This window comes from Cucurbita pepo, chromosome 5 (genome assembly GCF_057944985.1).
Source record: "Cucurbita pepo subsp. pepo isolate OVF chromosome 5, ASM5794498v1, whole genome shotgun sequence".
NCBI lineage: Eukaryota > Viridiplantae > Streptophyta > Magnoliopsida > Cucurbitales > Cucurbitaceae > Cucurbita > Cucurbita pepo.
Window position 1 is genome coordinate 16,198,447 of NC_141802.1, and position 13,847 is coordinate 16,212,293.

Sequence of the window (13,847 nt, forward strand, 5' to 3'; positions counted from 1 at the left end):
AAGGCCACACACTAGAAGTAATGGAGCAAAGTCAAAAATGGTGGGCAAGAATATGCCCACGACCATACCCGACCCATCGTGCTTGCCCCACGTCCTGTCTATGCAGATAGTTCTAAACTTGTAGAAACGGTTCAAAGGATAAGGTTACTAGCCTTATCTGGAATATAGAGTTAAGAATACGTAAAGAAAATCGAACTTGAGAGCGGTTTTATGTACCAGCCTGTAATTCATGGGTTGGGGTGTTTAGTCGACATACCCATGTTATCCAACACTGTCTGAAGGCGTTTATCTTATAATACTCGTTCGTATTATGACATATGTAAGTAACACGATTACTTAGAGTGTTTGATTTGATTTGATTAAGGAAACGTACAAATTCTGTTGGTAAAGTGGTCAAACTATGCATGGATTCAATTATTTGTAATCATACAGCTTTGACTTTTGTGGCTTAGGACCCTACATTGCTTTGATTTTCTGCCATTTAGCAATCTTTTTCTTTGGTTTATTTTGATGGGCGAACTGTCTTTGAAAACAACTTTGAAAACAACTTTTTGTTGTCGTCTAATGAACTTTAACTTTAATTAGTTGCAACATAATTATTTACAAGAAAGAGTAATGTTATTTCGTAATATTATTTACGTTCTACCAAACTTTTCGACGTTACGCGACAAAGAAGAAATGTCAATATTCGTAGCTTAATATAAGAGGTCAGAAGTTTGAATCTTTGACTTAATAAAAAAAATATTATGTGATGAAGTAAATATATTAAAATTCGAACTAAATAGGTGTTTGTTAGCGTAAGCCCACTACTAGTAGATATTGTCTATTTCGACCCGTTACGTATCGTTGCCAGTCTTACGATTTTAAAACATGTCTGCTAGAAAGAAGTTTTCACACCCTTATAAAGAATGTTTCGTTCATTTTTCCAACCGATGCGGGATCTCACAAATTTAGTTCTCAACTACTAGTAAAACTCCGAAATGCAGAAACAAAATAAAAATCGAAGTACATTAACCTTCCCGTAACTAGTTTAATTGAATTGGACTGCGAGACTAGTCCAATCAAACCAACTTAGATCAATAACTTCAATATCAATTTATGTCTGTAACACTCTGTGATTTATTGATAACGAACAAAAAAAACGGCTTGGAGCAATCCAAATGCAATCGTAGACTCTATAAGGAAACTTGTAACTCATTGCGATGGAGAAATCGAAAATGAAGAAGTTGCTGAGTGTTCGGGTATCTTTAGTCAGTACCATACTAAATATATTGAAGTGTATTTAAAATTATAAATTTTTTATTTTTTATTTTAAGGATATTATTAGATGTTTTAAATTTAAGAGCATTTTAAAAATAAAATAGTATTTCTTATTAAATATAATTCTCCATTTTAAAATTTAAAATTCGTGCGAAAATGAAAAAACTAATTCTAATCCGTAAGCCCTAAATACATGTCTTTTGCTGAGTGTTCGGCGGCGGCGGCGGCGGCGATGGGCTGCGCAACCATCGTCATCGTTAGCTTATGAGATCCCCTTCCACTTCTAATCTCCATCTCAAAGCCATAATCTCTCTCCATAAGTCTCTCATGGCTTCCTCTGTCACCCAAACCCTTAAACCAGATTTCCCTCAAGACCTCGATGACCTTCTCTGCTCCGATCCACAGCAACATCAACAAGAGGAAAGTAAATCCGATGACCCATCACTTCTCGTGGTCTCGCGGAGTGGATATTTGAATGGCGGGTCGCGAATTGAGCGAGCCTGGGCTCATTGGTCGAAGCTTGGCCGGCCGAAGTTGATTGTAGCTCCTATGGTGGATAATTCGGAGCTACCGTTCCGTTTGCTCTGCAGGAAATATGGTGCTGAGGCCGCGTATACGCCTATGCTGCATTCACGGATATTTACCGAGAACGACAAGTATAGGAACGTGGAATTTACCACTTGTCAGGTATATGAAAAGTTCAATCCAAGTTTATGTTATCCTTCTTTCTGTATTTCTGTTCATTCTTCCTTGTTTTTGAAATTTTGGAATGGTTTATAGGAGGATCGCCCATTGTTTGTTCAATTTTGTGCCAATGATCCTGATGTTTTGTTGGAAGCTGCTAGAAGAGTGGAGCCATATTGTGATTACGTCGATCTTAACCTTGGGTAATCTCTATTGATCATCTCTCTAATTCGTATTCTATTGGGCAACTCATACGAATTTTTGCATTCCTTATGATATTATATGCCAAATGCTTACCTGCTATGCTTCTCGTGGATTGGTGGAGTCAGAATTTGTTTACCAAAATATTTTTTTGTTGATTAATACTGGGGAAACTGTTCCCAAGTTCTAATTATTAGCTTCAATTTGTTACATCAATTGAAGGTGACTATTGGTATTGTGTTCGCAAACCATTATATGTTTGTCAAATCCTAATTTGTTTCACTGAGAGCCAACGATGGGAAAATGCTATCTTGCCTAAGGGCTTGCAAACTCTGAGTATTTCGGTTTAACTTGAAACTAGGAATATACGTGAACTAACGTCATGACTGAAAAGTTGATACCTGATTATAGGTTGATTGACGGGTTCGATACTACGTGGGATAGCCTGAAATCCATTTGGTTGTTAATCGGTTTGATGTTAAGATGTGTCAATGGTTCAGTGATGTTATTAGTTTTACTTGGGTGCAGTGAGGAAACCATATTGAGTCTAGACACATATATCCTCCCTGTTTTGCTACAAGGAGCATAGCTTGTGGTAACTGGTTAGAAATTTCTTATACTCTTGGTTTGTGTGACACTCTTGGTTGAAGATCCTAACCAAGTGTAGTTTTGGAGAGCAATTGAAGGAAAATTTGAAAATGAAAAAGCTTGTGCCTGTGTTAAGGTGAATAATTGACTTTGTCTAGCCCCAATTTGAGGAAGCTTGCCAACTTAGTTAATGTAGCTTTCCTATTACTAAGGAAAATTACCCATTGAATTTCTTGATTTGGTATGTTAGAGAATGCTGGTTGCTGTATAAAAGAGTAGCTTGGACTCATTGGTTTAAAGAATTTCCAGGAGACAATTAATTATGCTGGTTGCTCTCTTTTATCTGTTCATGGGAATTTCTGTAGAAGAGTAGCCTGGGCTCATTGGTTCAAGGAATTTCCTCTTCTGCAAGATTATTTTGAATGTTAAACTTTGGGGATCAAATTTTGAACAGGTGTAATCCTAGCTAGAGTCATCGTTAGTCGATCAAAAACTTCTTCGAAGTAAGAGGTGTCCTTGCAAAATGTTATCCTAATAGGCCTTGGGAGCTTTGGATTTGATTTTGTTTCCTCTTCTTTTTTGTTTGTTCATACTCTGTTTCCTCGTGTAGAATTGATACTTTATCCATATTTGAAAGGTTCAATTAGTTCGTTATCAGACCCAAGGCCATGGGAGCTTTGGAAAATCGGATTAGAAAAAAACTTCAACAAGGAATTATGGAGACTTGATTATATTTTGATTTCCTCTCTATTGTCTCCCTTAATTTGAGAGGCTCTCCTCCTTGTATAACTTTCCATTGTTCTCAAGTCACTGCCAAAGAGGAAGGTAGCATAAACCCATGTTGATTATATTTTAAACTTATAATATTAACGGGTAGAAATTTCAATATCAGTAGATATCACGAGAAAAATTGAAAGTACCTCAAGAACTCAAAAAGGTTTCAAAATTGACAAATAAAACTTCGGTATTTATACGTCTTTGTGACTAACTATATTTACCACTATCATGCTTTACAATTCTATTAGACTTAAGCAAGTACATTGAAATCAAGTAGGATTTGGGTATCTAATTGATATTAAGAGATCAAGACACTGTAGACCCTTATTATGATTAAAGTAGCTTTTATTATAACTTCTAATTTTTTGTGAGTTCCCACGTCGGTTGGGGAGGAGAACAAAGCATTCTTTATAAGGGTGAGGAAACCTCTCCCTAGCAGATATGTTTTAGAAACCTTGAGGGGAAGCCCGAAAGGGAAAACTTAAAGAGGACAATATTTGCTAGCGCTGGGCTTAGGCCGTTACATAATTAACCTAAGAATTAAAATTACGAAACTTTTCTTAAAGAAATTCATGCCACGAAACTTTTCTTAAAGAAATTCATGCCGCTTATTTTATTCCTTTTGTGCTATTTTCTACATGGTTCTCCCTCTCAATTATGTGTCTGAAACTAACAGAAACAACATTAAGGATAATCTAATGTCACCTGTTTTTCCAAATGTATTGCATGCCAAATATGTTACATTGTGTCCATATTGTTTACTTACAGTTTCTGAACATGAATTGAGCGCTGTACTAATTTATGCAGGTGTCCTCAGCGTATCGCCAAGCGAGGAAATTATGGGGCGTTTTTAATGGATAACTTACCTCTTGTAAAAGCAATAGTAGAGAAGTTGGCTTCCAATCTTGAGGTTCCTGTATCATGCAAAATCCGAATCTTCCCAAATTTACAGGATACAATTAACTATGCAAGAATGTTAGAGGATGCTGGTTGCTCTCTTTTAGCTGTTCATGGCCGCACAAGAGATGAAAAAGATGGTAAGAAATTCCGGGCTAATTGGAGTGCCATTACTGCTGTTAAAAATGCTGTACGAATTCCAGTTCTTGCCAATGGGAATATAAGGCACATGGAAGATGTTTACGACTATTTGCAAGAGACCGGGGTCGAGGGTGTTCTTTCAGCCGAAACCCTTCTTGAGAATCCTGCACTTTTTGCTGGGTTTCGAACAGCAGAATGGATTGAGGGCTATGAAGAAAGTACCAGGGATGGAAACCTGGATCAAGCCGATCTGCTGGTGGATTACTTGAAGCTTTGTGAAAAATACCCCGTCCCATGGCGAATAATTCGTTCACACGTACACAAGTTGTTGGGAGATTGGTTCAAGCTTCATCCACACATTAGAGAAGACTTCAATGCTCAATCCAAGCTCACCTTTGAATTTCTTTATAATATGGTGGAGCGTTTGAGAGAGTTGCAGGTAAAAATTCCTCTTTATATAAAGGATTCTTCTCCTGCATCTGCAATTTTGGCCAATGGTTGACTGCTTCACAGATTGATTGATAGGCTTACTGGTCTTAACTTGAAGGATTCTTTGCGAAAACTAGATTCATTCTGTTGTTGTACCACTAATATTCACACAAAATTATCATTCTTGTAGCCTTAATTGCACAAGGAAGATAAGATTTTGTATTTATTGTTCAAATTGTAGCCTTAATTGATTAGATTAAGGACGATATAGAGATTGAACAGCTACATTTTTGGCTATGCTCATTTATTCTTGTTACATCTTGTTCGCCGTTCTTGGGTAAAAACGTTTCTTGTATTGAAAGAGTTCGATTGTTAGTAGTGTTTTTAACCTCCTAATTATTCGAGGTCAATCTTTCTATAAACATCTTTTCACCATGATTAGAACTTGGATTGAGATGAGACTGTTTGGCATATTTTGGTATGTGGTAGTCTAGAAACGATTGATATCAACTAAATGCTCACTTCCATTTCATATCAATTGTTGTATGTTTATGGACGCTCTAACTGCTAGGTTTCGAAAATGACATTATCAAGTCAAAATTTCTTCCTACTAAGTTGATTCTTATTTCTTAGGATAAGTGCTCAAGAGATTATCTCCATGTTTTTGAAGTAATAATTTGCTCGAACTTAACAAGTAATTCTCATCCTTAGAGTTAAAATATATTCTTTACAAATATACAAAAGTTTCCAACACTTTTCAATCTGTTGTAAGTTAATATAAGCTTCAAAATATTGATAGATTAAGTCATCTTAACTTACAAAAGTGAAATAAGCTTACCACCTGTTAGGTAATCGAAGATTAAAAACACAACAGAATAATATATTGGAATGTCAAAGAGAAGTTATGACATAATAATAGTCCAAATTCCACTAAAACGATTCATAACAATTCGTATTTATATCAAGACACCCCTAGCTAATTATTACTTAGCCTTTTGAGAACCTACTAATACTCCCAACTTAACCCTTGCTAGTACTCTCACCATGCCCAATTGGCTCACAAGTCATAGCAACTGATTTTAATGAATTTGCAAACCAGATGCTTCCCTACAAAGCTCTCTTTATTATAATACACAAAAGAAAGTTTACAACATAAACCAACATAAAATACACAGAAGTGTAAATATAAAGACAACAGATCAACGAGGATTACAGTTCTGAACTTTCAAACGAAATTTGTGAGAACTTTACCAACCAGATGCTCCCCATAAACAGCTCTCTTGAATTTTGATTCTCCACCTGTTTTCTTCTTGCAAATTTCCAAAGGCTCCACTGCCGTGTCGAAATTCGTCTGCTTTTCCAAACAATAGCAAGCTGATTAGACGTTAATGGATAACAGAGAGTAAGAGAAAGAGAGAGGGAAAGACCTCGTAGAAAAATGCGACGCAAACTCTATATTTCGGAGACTTGTTGATAACTCGATGTAAAGTTGACTTGTACAGCCCATTCGAGTAGATCTACAAATTTAAGAAGTTTATGGATGAAAATAATCGACTAATCTAGAGTACGATATTCAGACGTGATCATGTACCTCGAGCATGTCGCCAATGTTACAAACAAAAGCTCCAGGAATTGGTGGAGCTGATATCCATTCTCCAGATAAGTTTCTCACCTTCCACCAACTTATCCATCAGTTTATGAAACAAAACTAGAGCAGCAGAAGAATGGAGGAAAGGAAAGAAGCAACACCATGATTGTTTTAACCTTTACCTGAAGTGCAGTAATATCATCATCCTGATTAACCAATGTCAACAGACCTATCAAAGACCGATAGTTAGTATAATATACAATCGATTAAACAGATACTAATGATCTAAAAGACACGTTTTTCTTTTTTACTGTTCTTTTTACCATAGTCGGTGTGAGCCCCGCTGAACGTCGCTCAATGATGAAAAGTTGAAAGCAAAGGGATAGCAAAGAAGAAGATGAACCAAATAAAGACAGCATTAGAGCCAGAAAGATTATAAGTACAGAAAACCACTAATGCTGTAAATTACCATCCAATGTCATTTTCTGGGATATCAGAAGCCTTCAAAGAGGAGGCGCCCGGATAACCAATAAGACGCATAACCCAAAATGAATTTCCAGCTCTATCCCCCTCGAATTCATATGGGGATCCACCCAATGCTAAAGCAATTCCGCGCATAATATTTCTCGAAACATCTAATAACGCATTAAATTTCACTAGTAAAAATCTTGGTTTATTATTATTTTTTTGGGTTGAAGAGGGAAGCTTATAAAGAAACTTTGCCTGTGCAGAGATTGATGTACTCTTCCATCAGTTCCTTAAAGTTGGGAGGATCAAGAGGCCTAACACAAATTAAAACAATGTCTTTCATGATTGAATTTATCTCAATACCGCAAATTCCCAACATTTTCTTACAATATTGATCAAAAGAGGCAATTAAAGACAAATTGTTTAAAACTACGTTTGAAATGCATGAACTATGCTTACCATTGGTTACTCCCTTCCATAGTTTTGCCAAGGGTTCCATACATCCCTGGTTTAAATTCCCTATAGCACTGTCCAATTGCAAACGTGATAGCATAGAAGTTCAGCAATGCAAAAATATAAGAACAGATGACTTCTCAAAAGTGATATGAACAACTCATTCAAGAAATGAGGGCAAACTCACGTCTATAGCTTCATGCATATCTGGTACTCCTTTGGTTATGTTTTCTCCTACTCTTTGATATCCTCTGCATATGAAGTTATAAATTCATATTATAAACAGAATATTTCATTTGGCTAGTAGCCTGCTATCCTCTAGAACAAACCTGTATCCACTAGCTGGAGTCAACTTGATCTTGACTTTTTCTTCATAAGGATGTTGGAAAAACGTGCGTGTTGCTTTCTTTACCTCACCAAGGAGGGATTCAGAAATACCGTGGCCCTTCTGATAAATCACAAGATATTTTATTGTCAAACATTATAGTAACAAATATATGCTTTTTTTTTTAAATAGACACAAATTTATGCTAGAAACATATAGAAATGGGGGGCAAGTAAAAAGAAGGGATATCATCAGTACCTAAAGGCATTAGCACTGAAAGAGAATATTTCCTGTGATAATTTCTCTCAATGCAGCTAGCCTATTGATAACCTACTAATACTTCCAATATAATCATAGCCTTTTGAGAGGACTATCTCCCAAATCTCACAATGGATTACATCTTCAAAAAATAATAGCGCATAAAGTCATAAGCCCAAAGAGAACAATATCTGCTAGTGGTGTGCTTGGGCCGTTACAAATGGTATCAGAGCTAGACACCGGACAATGTGCCAGCTTTCTCACTGTTCACCGAAGGGGGTAGACATGAGACGGTGTGCCAATAAGGACGCTGGGCGCCGAACGGGGGTGGATTTGGTGGCGGTCCTACATCGATTGGAGAAAGGAACAAGTGCCAGCAAGCACGCTGGGCCCCGAACGGGGGTGGATTGTAATGTCCCACATTGGTTGGGGAGGAGAACAAAACACCCTTTATAAGGGTGTGGAAAGCTTCCCCTAGCAGATACGTTTTAAAGCCTTGAGGGAAAACCCGAAAGGGAAAGCCCAAAGAAGACAACAAGCAGTGTGCTTGGGCCGTTACAATAACACTCCTTATTTATAATTAAGACACCCCTAACTAATTATGACTCTGCCCTTATTGATAACCTACTAATGTTTCCAACATAACCCTTTCTAGTATCTCACAAAACCTTGTCAAATTGACTCACAAGTCACGGCAAGTGATTTTAACGAACAAGGTTTCCCTCAGGAAAATTTAATGGTGGCAAAGTTACAAGTCAATTTAGGCCGTTTGGAGATTAAATATAAGATCTGGCCTCATTGAACCTCGCTTTGGTTCATGGAAGATTTCCTTGGTCCATTCTTAGGTCCAACACTGTTTTTAGAGTGGTTTTGGAATGGTCAAAATAATTTTTTCCATGCTCGGAATAAGTGATTTTGGTTAATCCAAAGTCACTCTCAAATAGATAGATTTCTTGAATCAAGAGATTAGATAAATCAAAGATCAAAAGTAATTATTGGGGTTTTGAAAGAAACGTCTTGTTTTGTTGTGTGGAATGAAGGGATTCCTAAATTAATTCACACACCAAGTCAATCATGTACGAAGAACTTGTAGAATGAGTTCCTTAGAACATCCATTTCGAAAAAGAGATGGCTAACAATCACAACAAAATGTGACAAATCAATCAGAGAGGGAGAGAACAATAAATGTACCGCGTAGAAGAAGCCAGTCTGTCTACAAGCTTGATCTAATTGCTTCACGACTTCCAACACATTCGCATCCTCACACATTTGGGGGTCATCTTTCTTTTCCATAATTGGACCAACATCTAAACAAAACAAGATTCGAGTTAATTAGAAGAACAAAACCAAATCCATGATTCAGAAAAACTTGAAATTAGAATTCGTCCGTGCGATTACCAATTATAGGAAAGGATGTGAAGTCGGTAGCCATGAGTGAAGATTGAAGAAGAAGAAGAAGAAGAAGAAAAGGAATAATCAGATGATTTTTGGTGTTCTCAAGCTCCGCAGATACTTTGACGGCAAAGGCTCTGCAACGCCGAGAGGAATTACGCCTGCTCCACTGAATGCTATTTTTAGTTATTCAATCGATTAATAAACTTTTTTTTTTCACTTTATATTTTTAAAATATTTATTATTTATATTCACATTCGTTATATTTTATAAATCCAAACTATTCTTTGTTTATGGATTTATCAATCTATTGGCACGACTAAGTTTAGGGCATGACTCTAATACCATGTTACATAAACACGACTTAAGTTTAGGGCATGGCTCTAATACCATGTTAGATAAACACGACTTTCCACAATGGTATGATATTGTCCACTTTGAGCATAAACTCTCATGACTTTACTCTAGCTTCCCCAAAAGGCAACATTCCAATGGAGAGAGTATTTTTTGTTTATAAACTCAGGATCATTCCCTAAATTAGCAGATGTGCGACTTTCATCATCCAACAAAGAGTATAAATTAGCCATAAAGTTTTGATACAGTTTCTCGATGGCAAAAATATAAATTACGGACGATATTTCTTTTTGACCTTTCACTTCTGGAAGCGTCATTTCTTAATGTCTGTCATAGACATGTTAAAATGTCAACGTGTAAAATAAAAAGGTTTAATATTCTTTTTATTATTGTTATTATTATTATTGAGATTTGATTTAAGGGAAAAATAATATTTTATATATATTTTTTTAAGGAAAGTATTTGCTTCTGGATAAGATTGTCATTTGTTTACATATTTTTTTTTTTTAATTTAAAAAAATAATTTATAGTTTTTAATAAATTAAGTAAAATAAAAGTTTATTGTGCTTAAATAAAATACTTCAAGGTTTAAAAGCCAATAAAAAAATAACTATTTATGTTAAAAAAAATTTGTATAAATAAATTATTTTAAGTTCATTTAATTTAATTTATTTGAGCTTAATTTAATTTTTTTTCAATAAATTTAAAATATTTAAATTTGGCTCATATTCATTAATTGATCTCGATCTTAATTATTTTAAGTTCGGTCACCACGTGACATAATTTGATTGGTTGGATTTAGCTTAGAGAAAACAAGTGTAAAGTTGTATGTCGTCTTTACGCAGCGGTTCGGCTAAAAAATGGTGTATTTAGCTCGATTTGGCATTTTTGACACTGGCCCATTATATTTTTACCTTTTCGGAGCTGAATTTGATCTTAATTAAAGCAATTGAAGTTAGTATAACGTCATATTACCAAGTTTAAGTTGAATGAAGTTAGAAATGTGAATTATTAAAGAAACGAGATGGACGTTCTAATAGGAAACTGTTTCCAATGATACTTGGAGCAACTTCAAGGGACAAAATTCAAACGAACTTGAGTGATTATTTTAGAGAGAACGTCGGTTAAGGCCAACCAACTAAGTGGCTTTACCATCGGCTCGGTCGGAAGACTTGACTTGTGTATGACGACACGTACTCAGTGGCCCTTGCACGTGTGATTTATGTTTTATGTTATTTGATGATGAGATTATGTCGTACTTCCCAATTTATGATGATGAGTACGGACACGTACACTATGATGATGATGATCATCATGCCTTGAATGATACTCGAGGGTCTGCTGACCTCCAGACGTCCGGCTACAGACAGCTAACCCGACTATGATGGGTCCAAGGAGTGCGAACCACCTGCCATTCACGCTCGCACGTGTGAGTCGTGTGTAGAAAAGTATTATACATCCAAGAAGCCACCCCTATGATAGTTTTAAGGATAGGTCCCTAGTAATGAGTTGCATGTGTTTGAATTCCCTAACCCAAATAGTGGGTCAATTAATGAGTATTTCTTAAAATACTCAACTCGTGTGCTACTTCTATTTTAGGCAAAGACAAGATGTACGGCTGATAATGACATTGCAAGTAGAAACCTTGACATGTGCATAGAATAGTGATATTTCATTTTCTTAGACTTAGGTTAGTATAGGGTGTTCTTACTTTTAATGTTTTATTTGTTTTATTTAGTATTTCGTAGCGTTGTTTTAAAGATGTTTTCGAATATGTAAGTCCATGACAGTGTTTTATTTTATGATAAAATTTTAAATGTCTATTTCCACATAAGGGAGTATGTTATTAAATAAATGACTCGAACAATCCGAACCAACCCAACACAAAAAAAAAAAATTATAGTTGAGTTGGGTTAGGGTCAATATTTAACAATGGTTGTTTTGTTTAAAAAATTTTATAACCCGAACAATAATTAGGTTGGGTTTAAAAAATGTCCCCACTCAACTAACTCAACCCACGAACACCCCTACGCCCAGTGGGTCCGTGCGTTTGTGAACAATGTGTAACAAAGTACTTGCATCCAACCATATTCAAGACAGAAAGTAGAGCCTAATGAATAGTCACGAAAAATAAGTCCCACCATGTTCCATATTTTCATATGATTGCATTTCTCGATTCACACGGTGGGGACATTTACGGAGGTATTTTTCAATACTCAACTAACGTTTCATTTTTTTTTCCATATAAAGGTAAGGGTCCCATGTACGGATAATGTCGTCAGTTGAGGAAGCCATGAAACGTCACAATAGTTAGATTTGCGCATTTAAGTCACAATTTTTATATTAGGGTAGGTCGATCGCATCTATTTCCAAAATTAGATAATAAATATTTTTCTAGTTTTCAACCGTTACTTTTACGATGATATTATTAAATTTAAAACGAGACGTTTAAAGCATACCTCGAGTTGTCGCATACAATAATCATAACATACATATTAAACGATCTTATTTTAAAAGAAAAAGTAGGAACGTTACATAATAAGTGCGAAGGGTGACACTATGGGCATACCTCGAGTACAAAACCCTAGAAGGACAACACGATGGTACCAGACTTACAATGCCTAGTCGAGAAAAAAAAAAAAAAAAAACAAACAAAAAGATCAAGTTGAGATTGAGACGAAAGCTAAAATTTAAAACGCTCGTTTTGAAACGTGGATCAACCAAATAAATATTAACGCAACAATGTCATAATTTCAATTTTATGTCACGTGAAATGTTTGAAAAAATATTGTATTTTTGGAAAGTAATTAAATGAATAACAAAAACTTTTGTATTTTATTGATTTATTTTAGTGTAACGAAAGTCAAATTAATAAAGATAAAAAATTAAATATTTAATTTTGAGAGTTTCCATAAAATAAGCGGTTGAAAATGAATTATTGAGAATTATTTCAAATACAAATTCTAATTTGATAATTAAAACTTCAAATTCCCTATTAATATTATTATTTTCCAATCCAACAATCTCACAATTACAATGCTTTTTGCAAATTCCTCCACCCTCCGCTACTCTCTCCGCCGCAAAGACGGCACCGATCAACTCCTCCAAGTCCGGCTGGGCTATTCCAGCCGTCTGATCTCCCGATCGCCGTATTCGGGGCTTTCCTACGATATCCTGGAAGAAACTCCGTCGACCCTGATAGCGGATGCTCTGTTTCCTCTGCCTCTGCGGGAGCTGGAGGATCCGTTATTCTGTCATGCTTACTTGGTTGAATTGGTGTCCTCTTTGAACCTCGACTCCATATCCTGCAACCCCATTGCTCAGAAGATCACGTCGTTGGTCACACAGTGGGCCGCTGTAGACTACGATGCGAAGTTCCAATTGGTGGCGGATATTGACTACATTCAAATGTTTTGGAGGGTGGAGAGCCGTAGTCCTGTTCGGCGAGGTGTAATGGTGGAGGAGAGAGTGGTTCTGGAGGAAGCTGGAGTGGCGGCAACAACGGTGGCCGGAAAACAGGGGATGGCAGGAGAAGAGTGCAGCGTGTGCTACGAATGCTATGATGAAGAGAAGGGCGGAGATAAGGAGGTGGCTAGGATCCCATGCGGTCATATGTTTCACAAATCATGCATCCTCACCTGGTTTCAATGTAGCAATTCATGTCCTTTGTGTAGAGCTAAATTATAACATGTTGTTAAGAATGATGATCTGATATCATGTAAAGAACAAGAAACATGTTGTTAAGAATGATCTGATATCATGTTAAGAACAAGAACTTGAGTGAGAATAAAAGTCTGTTAAATGTGATCAAAAGTTTAATCTTCATTAATGATCATCATGTTTAAATAAAATACAAACTAAAATATTTTACTAACCAAATCTGAAAGATAAAATAAAATATATCAAATATAAAAGTGCTCAGAAGTTAATTTTCTGAATATTTTTATTTTTTTAAGTTTATTTTATTACGTTATCTAAACCTTCCTAATATATATTTTAATTTCAAAATTTAAAAATAATTAATTATTTTGA

The 13,847-nt window shown here is 35.8% G+C and overlaps 2 protein-coding genes across 2 annotated transcripts; one reads left to right on the forward strand and one right to left on the reverse strand.

The window, feature by feature from the left end:
- Positions 1-1,396: 1,396 nt before the first annotated feature.
- LOC111796167 (uncharacterized) lies at positions 1,397-5,293 on the forward strand. Its single transcript, XM_023678890.2, has 3 exons — positions 1,397-1,947; positions 2,041-2,147; positions 4,318-5,293. The coding sequence occupies exons 1-3, from the start codon at positions 1,525-1,527 to the stop codon at positions 5,048-5,050; spliced, it is 1,263 nt and encodes a 420-aa protein (XP_023534658.2). The 5' UTR covers positions 1,397-1,524; the 3' UTR covers positions 5,051-5,293.
- Positions 5,294-6,080: 787 nt separating this feature from the next.
- On the reverse strand, positions 6,081-9,632 carry LOC111794770 (2-oxoglutarate (2OG) and Fe(II)-dependent oxygenase superfamily protein). The gene is made up of 12 exons (XM_023676907.2): positions 9,468-9,632; positions 9,261-9,376; positions 7,816-7,934; positions 7,674-7,737; positions 7,493-7,560; positions 7,289-7,347; positions 7,035-7,200; positions 6,889-6,908; positions 6,748-6,794; positions 6,569-6,649; positions 6,405-6,494; positions 6,081-6,328 (listed from the first exon to the last, which is right to left on the reverse strand). The coding sequence occupies exons 1-12, from the start codon at positions 9,499-9,501 to the stop codon at positions 6,203-6,205; spliced, it is 990 nt and encodes a 329-aa protein (XP_023532675.1). The 5' UTR covers positions 9,502-9,632; the 3' UTR covers positions 6,081-6,202.
- Positions 9,633-13,847: the final 4,215 nt, after the last annotated feature.

Excerpts from the sequence above, each read along its gene's own strand:
- LOC111796167 (XM_023678890.2), top strand. The coding sequence starts at position 1,525 with ATGAGATCCCCTTCCACTTCTAATCTCCATCTCAAAGCCATAATCTCT. Across the intron at positions 1,948-2,040 it reads TGGAATTTACCACTTGTCAG|GAGGATCGCCCATTGTTTGT; the intron begins GTATATGAAAAG and ends AATGGTTTATAG. Across the intron at positions 2,148-4,317 it reads TACGTCGATCTTAACCTTGG|GTGTCCTCAGCGTATCGCCA; the intron begins GTAATCTCTATT and ends TAATTTATGCAG.
- LOC111794770 (XM_023676907.2), bottom strand. The coding sequence starts at position 9,501 with ATGGCTACCGACTTCACATCCTTTCCTATAATTG. Across the intron at positions 6,909-7,034 it reads CCAGAAAATGACATTGGATG|CGGGGCTCACACCGACTATG; the intron begins GTAATTTACAGC and ends AGCGACGTTCAG. Across the intron at positions 6,495-6,568 it reads ACATTGGCGACATGCTCGAG|ATCTACTCGAATGGGCTGTA; the intron begins GTACATGATCAC and ends TTAAATTTGTAG.